General features: G+C 39.4%; 2 protein-coding genes across 7 annotated transcripts in view; one reads left to right on the top strand and one right to left on the bottom strand.

Moving 5' to 3' along the window:
- The window catches only part of GABRD (gamma-aminobutyric acid type A receptor subunit delta), a 68,554-nt gene that overhangs the window by 9,798 nt on the left and 46,683 nt on the right, over positions 1-12,073 (top strand). The window lies entirely within an intron of this gene.
- The window catches only part of CFAP74 (cilia and flagella associated protein 74), a 97,620-nt gene that overhangs the window by 79,778 nt on the left and 5,769 nt on the right, over positions 1-12,073 (bottom strand). For 2 of the 3 annotated variants that reach the window (XM_039509132.1, XM_039509133.1), the window contains exons 2-5: positions 7,574-7,736; positions 6,459-6,549; positions 4,973-5,125; positions 78-176 (exon numbers count right to left, since the gene is read on the bottom strand). In XM_039509132.1, coding sequence (XP_039365066.1) covers positions 78-176; positions 4,973-5,125; positions 6,459-6,549; positions 7,574-7,709 — 479 coding nt within the window. In that variant the 5' untranslated portion in view covers positions 7,710-7,736. The remainder of the gene's footprint in view (positions 1-77; positions 177-4,972; positions 5,126-6,458; positions 6,550-7,573; positions 7,737-12,073) is intronic. The other variant, XM_039509131.1, reaches the window with a different exon arrangement.

Below are 12,073 nucleotides of genomic sequence, written 5' to 3'. Positions count from 1 at the left end.
TCATTACCTTCCCCTCCCCATGTGTAAACACAGAGAATGTCAATAATCTGTGACAACCAGAAATACCCTCTACCTACGTATTTCCAGCCTCTTTCTCCTCTTCTATTTTGGTCTCTGTGCACTCTCGTTCTTTTGTTAGCATTTCGATCCGCAGCTGGCAGGCACTGAGCTCTTCTCTGAAACAAACAAAATATCCTTATTTATATTTGGTATGTTTCCCACTCCTTCTCTTGAAGCATTTCTGCTTCTTAGGATCATTGCTGGATCCTATCAAGAGTTTCTTTAAAGGCACTTGTTAACATTAAAGTATTTGTACCAGGAATTTAGAAAAAAATATAACTTCTTAATTAATTCTGGTTTCATTCAGAGCTCTAGTAGCATCTATGAATGATAATAAATAAAGAGTATTTTTAAAATTTAGCCTCCTCCAGCATATTTGTAATTTGGTTTTTATACTTTTTGGCCTTCATGCAATGAAACATTTAAGATGAGTGCTTAATTTTAAGTACACGTGTAGTCCCACTGACTTCAGTGAAACTATCTATGTAATTAAAGGTAAACAATGTTATGCTCCATATAGAGGGCCTGATCCAGAGTCCACTGAGATCAATGGAATTCTTTCTATTGATCTCAATAGGCTTTGGAACAGACTCATAAATTGTTATATTGACAGCACAAAACCTGAAGTTTTTATTTATTCAAGTATAGCACAAGAAGAAACAGTGCAGATTTCTGTATGACACCGTGGCAATCTGCCTTCAATTCGGGAGGGACCCCCTTGAGCAGTAAGTAGGAAATTCAGTGTGTCTGGCCAGTTTAGTCTTTGGCCCCATTGTGCTAAGACTGCCAATAAAGGGGGTCTAATCTGCTGCAGTTATGACAGTGATTTTAGTTGATGAGTAGACAGAAGCCCCCTAGGAACTAGACACCAGTTCAGGCTACCAAATAGTCATCAGATGGTTGCCTTTTGGTCACTTTTGAACCAGTGACCCAAAGTTAAAAGACTCCATATATGCCTTTATAAATCTAAGCTACCCAGTCCCCCAGACATTTGTAACTGTTCATAGAATTATGTTTGATAATGAAGTACAAAGATTGTTATCCTTGCTCTGCAAAATAATAGCAATTGATGAGGGAAACCTTTCACAGCATGTCACTGTAAAGTAGGTCATATGCAGTTGAGCTTCAAGTGCCGTTGTAAATGGCACTTCCAGTTTAAGAATTGCATGGATATTTACCAATAAAAGCCCCTTTTCAAGGAAGATGCAGTGATAATTATTAGTTTTTGTTTATGATGAAAAAATGTTGCAAACAGCTGTTGGCCTCTCTACTCCCTGCCATCAACTTCCTGCCACTCCAAGATGATTGCACAATTGGGAAGGACATGAGTTGACATCTTGAGTGCACACATTGGGAGGATAATGACTAAATGGCAGGAAATGTCTAGAAATATTGAGCTTTGCAGATTTATATTTATTTTCCAAAAAAGTTCCCTGAAATATAACAGGAAAAAAAAGCTGAAAACCCTAACACTAAGTTACAACATCTCACTATTCAAGAGCACCATTTGTTTATAAATTCACAGAAACAGTTCATTTAAAACTTTCTCCTCTCAGTTACATAGCAATAGTTCATCAGTGATACTCAGAATCAAAATTTCCTCGTTACCTTTTTATTATAATTTATGTTCATTTCTGCATAATGTTACAGAATCTGAAACTAACAACTTCTTTTTTTCTAATAATTTGGAATAGTCACTTGAAATATGATAATTACTGAGTCAAATCCCCAGATGGGGATTCATCTGCCCTGGGCCCCAGTGAGCCTAATGCTGCCCCCTGCTCTCTGACTTATTTTGGCAGATCCCCTGAAATCTGTTCATGCCCCCACAGGGGGACCCGAACCCCTGGTTGAGAACTGCTGTTCTAGACTGTTGCTTTGACCATGTCACCCCGCTCTTTGCCTCCCTCTACCATCTTCCCCTTCTGTGTTGCATCAAACATAAGCTGCCTGTATTCACTTCAAGGCTCTTTATGTTAGGACTGGTTAAAAAATTGTTTAGTAATAATTTAGTAAAATGATTGATTAAGGTACCGCTAAGCAAGACTCAAGTTTCACTATATGAACGGGGGTTCAAAAGGAAGTTCTTTGGAACCAACTCCAGGACAGCCCCAAGACCAGAGCTGCCAGACCTCAACACCCTGCCAACCACACCATGCAGAGCAGAAGCTGGAGTCCCCCAGATGACCTGATCCTGACTGGCCATCAAGAAAAGTTCATCTGCCCAGGAGCGCCGCCAGCTTTTTTGGAGCCCTAGGCGGCAGAAGATCCCGCCCCCGAAATACCAATGACGACTGCAGTGGCCGGATCTTTGGCCACCGCGGTCGCTGCCCCCCAAACGTTAGCGCCCTAGGCAACCGCCTAGGTTGCCTAATGGGTTGCGCAGGCCTTGCATCTGCCTTATTGGGAGGGGTGAGCATTGTATGCTTAGCATGCACATTCTTTTTTTGGTAATCGTTGTTAAATAGAGGTTAAAGATATTACTGTGTAAGGCTCTTTCACTGGTAAAAGACCCCACAAACCCACAGAGTGTAAGGTTACGCCCTGAGCCCATGGAAGGGAAAGGGTGGTGCTTAAATTGAGAGTTATGCCTTCAGCCCATGAAAGGGTAAAGGTGGGTGCCCTAGAGCGTAAGGTTACTCCCTGAGCCCTAGGAATGGGGTAAGGTTGGGTGCCTAAATTAAGAGGGAGCCCCACCTTGAGCCCTAGGAACTGGGTAAACATGGGTGTCCCTAGAGTATGTGAGTATTAGAGAATTTTGTACAGGTAACACCCTGGGCGAACTTGTATTTTGGCACCCCTAGCCCCCCCTGCCTCCCCTGACCCTCCATCCACCCCCCCATCGCCCCAGGCCTCCACTTCTTCCCTGGGTTCCCCACCCATACCCCCTGCTCTCACTGCTTCCCCACACTCCCCATCATCCTTGGGCCTCGCTGCCTCCCCCACACCCCATTGCTCCGAGCTCCCTTCTATGGCCTCACACCCAGGCCTGTCCCACTCCTTGACCACAGCATCCGCCTGACCACAGCACCGTGAGTGCTTGCCCACATCACCCACCTGTAAGGCCGGCCCTGATTGCACTGCCAAAAAGCAAGCCACCTGGTTTATTTTGCAATTTCTTAGTTTTTAAGAGTAACTCAGTTTCCATTCACTTAAAAAAATTAACATGATATTTAAACTATGCAGTCCTGAGGGGCAGAATGGAGGAATTAACAATCAGAATAGACAACAGAACAGCTGCAATAATGGTTCCTTCTTTGAGTTTTCATAATCTCTGCTGATCACTTATCAGTCCCTAGGCATTAATTCCCAGTGCCAAACACTCCTAACTCACTATATAACTTGCTGATGAAATTTTTCTTGGCAGCTCCAATATAACTTTTGTGATTAACTTGCCTTTTTTTCTCATTCCTTTTGTTGCATTACACATTGTGCATACACAGTATGAGCTGGCCACATTTGATTGTACATGACTGCTAATAAAACATAAAGCAATGGGAAAATATTTTCAATATGAAAAAGCAATTTCTCAAACAATTAAGTCTTGTTCAGTTTCAGAAAAAGGAATTTTTAGTGCTTATTATAAATTAGGATTAATTCCGTTTAAAAATCCCTAAGTGATGGTAAACTCAGGGAGCTTATTTAAAAGAATCATGGCAGCTCAGCCACAAAGACAACAGCAACACATTAGTGGTTTTGAATATTAAATGAAATCCTGAAAATATGTCATTAGTGAAATATGAAGGCAAAATGCAGTCCTGATTTTAGAGGTTTCAGTAGACCACCAAACTCTGAATTATCTACTTGATGTTCCCAACAGCCGGTTGGGTCAGTGGGGTTGCTTAGAAATAACTTAGGGAAGCATCTGTCCATAGTCACTTGTATTGAAATCCTCATTTTATTAATACTCATCACAATTTGTTTGTATCCTGTTTAGCTCTCATGAGTCCTGCACTCTCTTTCAGCCTTATCCATTTAAAGGGAGGAATTAATGTTGTTGTTTATGTATAGGCCTCAAAGAGCATTGCCAATGTACATCTGTTTCTGACATTAATCTTAAGGGACAAATCTTCAGATGATGTAAATTGTCATAACTCCACTCACATCAGTGGTGCTATGACAGCTTACACTAGCTGAGGATCTTAGAGGAGGCTATTTTTTTCTGCCATTTCCTCAGTAATTCCTGTTGATTTTAATAGAGGTTTAAAATCAAGGAAGGATTTGACACAGATAGCAGCAATGGTTAGTATATGCAACTAATGTCCTGAGTGTCGCACAATGGATTCATAGTATGGACTTATAGCATGGGAGTTACTGAGTTTGTATCATATTGCTGCCATTTCTTATTCCTGATATGTAAAATCAACAAGTGTCTCTTTTGAACTATTTATATGATTTAGTATGGAGGAATAAAAATTGAGAATAACAACTGAGTCTGTAACATGCATTTATCTTCACAAAAAGGGACACTGTCAGATTAACGGTCCTTTAAAAAAACAAACCCTCACTTGTGTTACAAGTTATGAACTCAAAGTGAATTTTTTAATGTCCAATTTACTTGTCTCTCAGTTTGGACAATGAAAAGAGACTAGTAATGTTCATTCTGGATTATATTCAAATTAACTTTCTGCATTTACATCAACAGAGTTACTGCTTTCAAGGTTTTACAGAACCTAAGAAGAACAGAACCTATATTTGCATCCGACAGTTCCCTTACAGCCTTGATCCTTGTTTGCATTATATCTGTTGTTGGGATAAATATAGCTTTCACCAAACAATAATACAAACTATGACAAACAATAGTTACATCAGGGATGATATCCTGGAATTTGATTTTTGTTTGGGAGGACAAAACAAAACTATGGTATATCTATACTGGTGTGGCAGCTGAACCCCATGGCTAAACACTAACCTTGCTTTTTCAATGGTAAGATCCTTTTCTTTGGCTATGTTGTCAAGCTGGTTGAGATTTCTGCGCAGGTTTAATATCTGAACTCTTTCTGCATACTTCATAGTCTTTTTATTATTGTTATTACCATTGTTCATGTGGCGCTCCTGGATTTCCCTTTAGATTGAAGAGAAAAAAAAAAAGACTTCCACTGTGACAAATGATTAACCACTGTGACAATGTTCAGGCATTTAATAATTATTTGGGGTTTATGAATACACACTTACACTCTTTTTCCTTCAGTTTTTAAAATTAATTTTCCATCAGGAGTATGAATGTACAGTGAGCATAAAAAACAAAACAAACAAAAAATGAACAAAATCACCACTAAAATCCTTGTTAGACAGATGTAAGCCAGAGCCAAACTTCAAACTTGGGTAGCTAATGTTAGGCACAAAATCCATATTTAGGGAACTAAATAAGTGACCTGATGTTCAAAGATACTGAGCATACACAGCTCCAGTTGACTTCAGTGGGAGCTGTGTGTGTGTCCAGCACTTCTGAAAAAACAAGACATTTATTTAGGCACTTTTAGGCCCCAAAATTTGAAAATTTTGGCCTGAGCCTGTAAAATTCCAGATTCTTGGACAGTAATTCAAAGCCATCAAGGGGACGTTTCAGACTTCTTTAAAATGTATTAAAAGCAGTAGATTAAGGGGTTCATGTCCCACTGAATTAATAAACTATCGCATGTTGTCATTCAGGTTTCATGAAATGTATAGAGAGAAGGGGCTGGTGGTTTTTTTTCTTAATTATTTCAATGTACTTTGAGTTTCAGTGCTTATGGAACTGAGAAAGTATAAGTCTGGCTATAGCTAAGCATATGTGATATGCAAGTTTCCTTGTGAAAACAGGCTAATGAACCTTATTCCCTGATCTTTATCACTCCTGCTACCCTCTTGCCAGGTCACTCCTGACCAGAGATTAACAATCTTGTCAAACCGGGCCTAAGATTGCTTTGATCAATGTGAAGCAGCACCCCCATTGGATTATGTTTAAACCACCAAACACATTTTCACTTGTGACCTGTGTTAGATTTTTTAACTGTGGTCTACTGAGATTTTAGTAGTATATTAATCTGCTGTACTGCCTATTTGCAGACCCAAAGTAGCATTAGTACAATTATACTGATGCCTATCTGTTCAACAACATGTGACCCACCCCTGGTGTTCTTACACAGACAAAAGTCTCACTTACTTGCAGATCCCAATAAGTTCCACGTGATAAATAGGGTCCAAAGTTTGTCTGCATCTTACCATTACTGTCTATACCTTGTTGCTTTCCATTACTAGAACAGCTTTGTCAGAAAGGCCTACAATTCTTACTTCCTATAAAGAAATCCAGTGTATTCTTGAAGTTGCGATAAATACATCTTCTCCCACAAAAAGCAAATTAATACCATATAAGAAATTACCAGCATAGTTGATGACTGAGTATACAAATTACTCACCCACTAGAATCATTGTCCTCTCCAACTCCTTCAGAAGCATCCTTGCTTCTGATTTTATCCTCCTCCTCTGACTCTTCTCCAAACTTGTGTCCTAACAAAAATTAAAGAAAAACAAGAGTTTAATAAAGATACTTTGGACATTAAAATGTACATTTCCTGCCAAGTCAAAACATGACAAGCAGCATGGAGATGACATCTTAAAAGCTTTATTGCTGTGTATGATCAAAAACTTCTCATCACAAAATACACTTGAAAGCAATTTTACACCTGGGAAATAAAACAGACAAATGCTCTCCACCTTCATTACAGAGCTGTCATTGGCAATCAAAAATAAGTGCTATAAGAAGAAAGTTTGTATTAGCCAAATGGAATTCAGGATTTATGGATCATTGATAGGTTTTGGCAGGCAGTATAATAAAATACTGTTCACCAAATACTAACCTATTCTACACTGCATGCATTTATATATTTTTCATTCTTCTAGCTTGCTGCAACAATAATAGTATAATTTATCACTAAATATTTATGTGGTCTCCATATACCAGGATGATGATGAAAAAATAAAATGCTTGCCTAAGAACATTTTCATTTTAAGGTCAGTATCAGCACTGCACTCTGAGTAATGGGTAATAGGGCACGAAAATCAAAAAGAAGGTTGCATCCAGTAAAATATTTGTATGCTGTCCTTGTGTAAGAACAGGTTTACAAATTTAATTAAGATGATGTTTAAAAAAGTGAATGGTACAGGGAATAACGTACAGATTATCAAGGGGTGTGAAGTTCGGTTTAAGATTGTATGGCGTAAGTACAAAGGGACTACACAGTCAAACCCTGATTAGTGCAGTCAGTATCTCTGTGAGCAACTGTTTGATTTGAGAAGTAGAGGTACTGGGGATACACAGTGACAGACTAGATTCTAATTAGGTACACTAGTATAAATCTGAAGTAACCTCATTGGAGTCAATGGAATTACTCTGGATTTATACCAATATAACTAAGATCTCAGTTTGACTCCAAATCTGTTGTATGGACTGTACTGTATTATATTGTCTCAAAGAGACAAATGAGTGAGTACATTAATATGTCAGCATTTGTAAATTAACAAAATATTTCACCTTTACCATTTTGCTGGTTCGCCACATTCCAGAACTGATCTGTTACACTGTCGTCGTCATCTTTTTCTTGTTCCAAAAATGGTGTAGCAGCTGTCTGTTCCTTTTCACAAATATCAAAGAACTCAATATCTTCCATACTGGCAATTCTTTTAATAGAATTCGGCTACCAGAGAAAATAATTGCTGTATAAATATTCCCACTCCACACACAAATGCTGACTATATTTTGAGATGAATTAATCACATTTGATCAAGCAGATATTTCATATATGTGAAATAATTGGCTACAATTAAACATTTAATTACTAGCTGCACAATTTGAGTCTGGATTTTAATGGATCTCTTAAAAAGAAAACTAGGCCATTTCCAGAGTATTTTCCTATCATAATAAGGTCAACAATGACGTAGTGCTTCCAAACACATTTTTACCCAGTGATTGAAACTGCTAGTTTTGTGAGAAATGTCAGGTGTTCTATATTAATACATTTTTATTAATATTCAAAAATATAATTTCGTTCAGCAAGCTATTTATGACAATTGACAAGAAAACAGATGTTTAGCATAGGTTTGTTTCATTTAACAAAATTATGTACAAAAAATGTATCAAGATAAATCAGTTTAAAAAACATGGAAATTTACCTAACAAACACATCATTTAGGTAATATAGGGGCCAAATCCAGTTCCCAACGAAGTATATGGGTATGAACAGAAATAAAGCAGGGATATTCATAGGGCATGCATCTATCGTGTCCAATACCTAACGTCTATAGGATGCATAAATAAGGTTCAGTGTTACAATCTTTGTGAACCCAAAACATCCTGTAAGTCAGTGAGAAGTTTCAGTCCACAAGTATTGCAAGGATCAGATTCTTAATGTTATGATAGAAACTAGGAGCCAGAAACTCAGGTGGTGTAAATTGGTGTAGCTCCATTGTCTTCAATGGAGCTATGCCAATTTACATCAGCTGAGAATCAGGGCCTAGAGTTGAAAAAGAACAATTAGGTCATTTTACCCAACTCCTTTTATATACAAAATTGTACCCTAAAATGTACAAACTAGCTTTATGCTAGTGCACCATCTAGATACCACACACTGGTTACTTAATCTTTAATTGTAAATTTCCCTGCTTTTTGTGGATCTTAGACTTAGCAAATCTCACTCTGAACACACTCACACCAATGTAAGCCAGGGAGCAATTCCATCAGAATTAAAACCTGTGTAAATGGGTTCATCAGGTCCATCAGATTCAATACAGTTTGTGTTTGAATTACTACATAACCAGTAGAGAAAACAGTCTAATTAGTGGCATCAGTAAAAAGTATGTCTATTGTTATTTGTATTATAGCACTCTGTAAATTTTTTTTTTAAATCAGATATTTTATTACTGTTTGGATGCAGCATATTAACGTCTGAAAATAAAACAACAATTAACATTCAACAGACAATTGTGGATTTTTAAACAAAACAAATCTGGCCCATTGTTTCACAGAGAGAGCAAAGTCTGTTTGCACAGTATAAGAGCTGATATTTGCTGACTGAATTTGTCTATGAATTAAATATGAAAGAAAGCGGGAAAGAGGGTCAGACTCCCAGTTATGATCATGCATGTGACTGAACCTTAGGAAGCAAAATGGAGGTGAAGAGGGAACCAAGGATAAAAGTTCCCATTTTCAAAAGTGACTTAAGCACTTAGGGTCAGATTTATAAAGATATTTAAACATCTAAAGAATGCACAGAGGTGCCTAGTGGGAATTTTGAAAGTGCAGAAAGAGAGTAGGTGCCTAACTCCCATTGAAAATCTTTCTTGGTGCCTAGCTGCATTGTTAGGTGCCTAAATACCTTTAAAAAATCTGGCCCTAAATGCTTGTCACATTTGAAAATGGGATTTAGGAGCTATTGAAAATTTTACCCCAACAAAACAGCACCCAAATTCAATAAAAATGTCAGGGTGAACAATTCACGGTGAAATATATATAATATAAACTAATACCAAACTAAACAATGGCTTAACATATCAAGGGGCTGAACACTCTGGCCCCAATCCAGCAAAAAGCACTTAAGCATACATACACATTGAGAAGGATTTGACTCCTTAGTGCTGGTAAGTAACTTGAAAAAGCCTCAATGCTACTTCTATAATATTAGAACCAAAAGGTCTGCAGCCTTGTTCAATCCAGCCCTCTTAGGGTATGTCTACATAGCCAGCAGCAGCGAGCCTCACAACCTGGGTCGACAGACTTGGGCTTGCTCTACAGTGCTAAAAGTAGCTGTGTAGATGTTGCTTTTCAGGCAGGAGCTTGGGCTCTGAAGCCTACTTCCTTCCCCAGGTTTCAGAGACTGAGCTCCAGCCTGAGCTGCAATTTCAAAGCTCTGTCTACACAGCTTTTTAGTGCAGTAGCATAAGCCCAGTGAGACTGAGTTTGTTGACCTGGGCTGGGAGACTCGCTGCCCTGGGCTGTGTAGACCTACCCTTATTCAGCTAAAATACTATTACATATGCAATGACAAACAAAACAAAACAAAAAAACCCTGCCAAGTGTGACTTGTTTAATCAAGGAGCTACAGTAGCTGAGACACTGTAAGCATTCAATATGATCTGTTTAGTCACACAGATACTACGTGTGTGACATTTTAATAACGTACATACAGAATTTGCTGTGTGACATATTTATTCACAGATATAAAGTAGCTGCAACAGGTTTTGGCATGTGGTTAGCACGCTGTCTGAACACTTTATAATTTCCCTGGATCCATATAAATATTACAGTCCTATCCCACTGGTTCTGGTACAATGATAAAAATAATCCTTCCTGTTGTTGACACTTTACCAGAATCAGTAGGCTCAGTTTGAGTCGCTTCCTCATAACCTTTGTTTCCGACACAGTTCTCTCACTGTTACCATAAAATACTTCCCCAATGTTGATTAAATTGACCCAAATTCAGTAAATGCCTTGTGGCATTCACTTGGAGTTATTACTAGATGGTACAGCATTAAGACTCTACTCACACAAAGACTTATATGCTTAATTTTATTGCACATAAGTAGCACCATTGATTTTAACTGTATGTGCCTAAGTCTTTGCAGGATTGGGACGCAAATCAATTTGAGTTAAATCAATATAAGCCAGTGTTAAACCCACTTAAGGGTTTTGTACTGGTTTAATTAAACTAGTTTAAAGCATACCTTTTGTTAAAGTGGTAAATGTTTGTGTGTAGACAAGGACTTATTAAACAGGCATTGTGCTGGGAAACTATGCTGGGGTAGTGGGTGGGTGAATGGCACTCTCCTTGGTTGCTCCTTCAGCTGGGCATGCAGCCCCTGGGTCCATATAATCATCAGCCAGAGAGTATGGGTGGAATCCACCAAGCTACTTTGGTGCCTAAACACAGTTTTAGGTGCCTGCATCCCCCACTGCAATCCACAAAACTCCCACCAAACTCTGTAGGTGCCCAATCTCACTTGGCACCTGGGCATGCACACTGCTCCCTCACTCCACATTCAAGGTGGAAGAAGAGGTGGTCATGGTGCCCACCTTATAATTTTAGCCCAGTGGTTAGATCATTCACCTGGGATGTGGGAGACCCAGATTCAATTCTCCCCTCCCTGGCAGAGAAGGTGAAAGAATTTGAACAGGGATCTCCCACTTCTCAGAAAAGTGCTCTAACCATGGAGCTATGGGTTAATCTAATATAATTTTTTATTTATCTAAGTGAAAGAGTTTCAACAAGAGAGAGTGACTGAGCCGGACACAGAGTGAGAGAGAGAGATTGGGAAAGACGTTGTAGTCCAGTGGTTGGGGCACCCAAATGGGGGGCAGCAAATCCTGGGTCAAGTCCTCCTCCTCCAATCACTCTTTGTCCACAGTGGAAGAGCTTCAACACTAGAGACAGAGGCAGCCCCACATCAGAATATCCTATAGTTCAGGGGTTAGAGCACTCTCCTGAGAGGTGGGAGACCCTTCCTCCCTCTCTGCCAGAGGGAGGAGGGGTAATTGAACCTCTCTCTCCCACATCCCACAGAAATGCTCTAACAACTGAGCTAAAAGTTATAAGGTGGGCAGTAGCAACACCAGCTCCTCCTCCTCTGGATGTTTTGTATGTAGCGAGGCAGACACCTCACTCTTTCCCTCAAGAAACTACATAGGTGCCAGAGACAAGAGAGGGGTTCCCATTTGTGCATCACTAGCAGAGCTAGGTGCCTACCTCTAAGACAGGGGCAGGGCTTAGCTAATCAGCATCTCACATTGGGTAGGTTAGGCAGAGAGCTGCCTAGTCTGCTGGCTTTTGTGGATTGTGTTTCCCAGCACCTATCTCACCTCATTCATCGCATAAGGAACCTAGGAGCCTAACTCAGACTTGTAGATCACAGTATGATTCCTGTGATTTTCCAGGTGCCTAACAGTTAGGCACCATGACACTCAGCATTGCAATGCCTCAGTCCTTTTGTGGATTCCACATCATGTCCCTATCCCTCTACAATGGACCATGAAGAGCCCACC

The sequence above is a fragment of the Mauremys reevesii genome, linkage group 21 (genome assembly GCF_016161935.1).
Source record: "Mauremys reevesii isolate NIE-2019 linkage group 21, ASM1616193v1, whole genome shotgun sequence".
Taxonomy (NCBI): Eukaryota; Metazoa; Chordata; order Testudines; family Geoemydidae; genus Mauremys; species Mauremys reevesii.
This window is presented reverse-complemented; position numbering and strand designations above follow the sequence as displayed.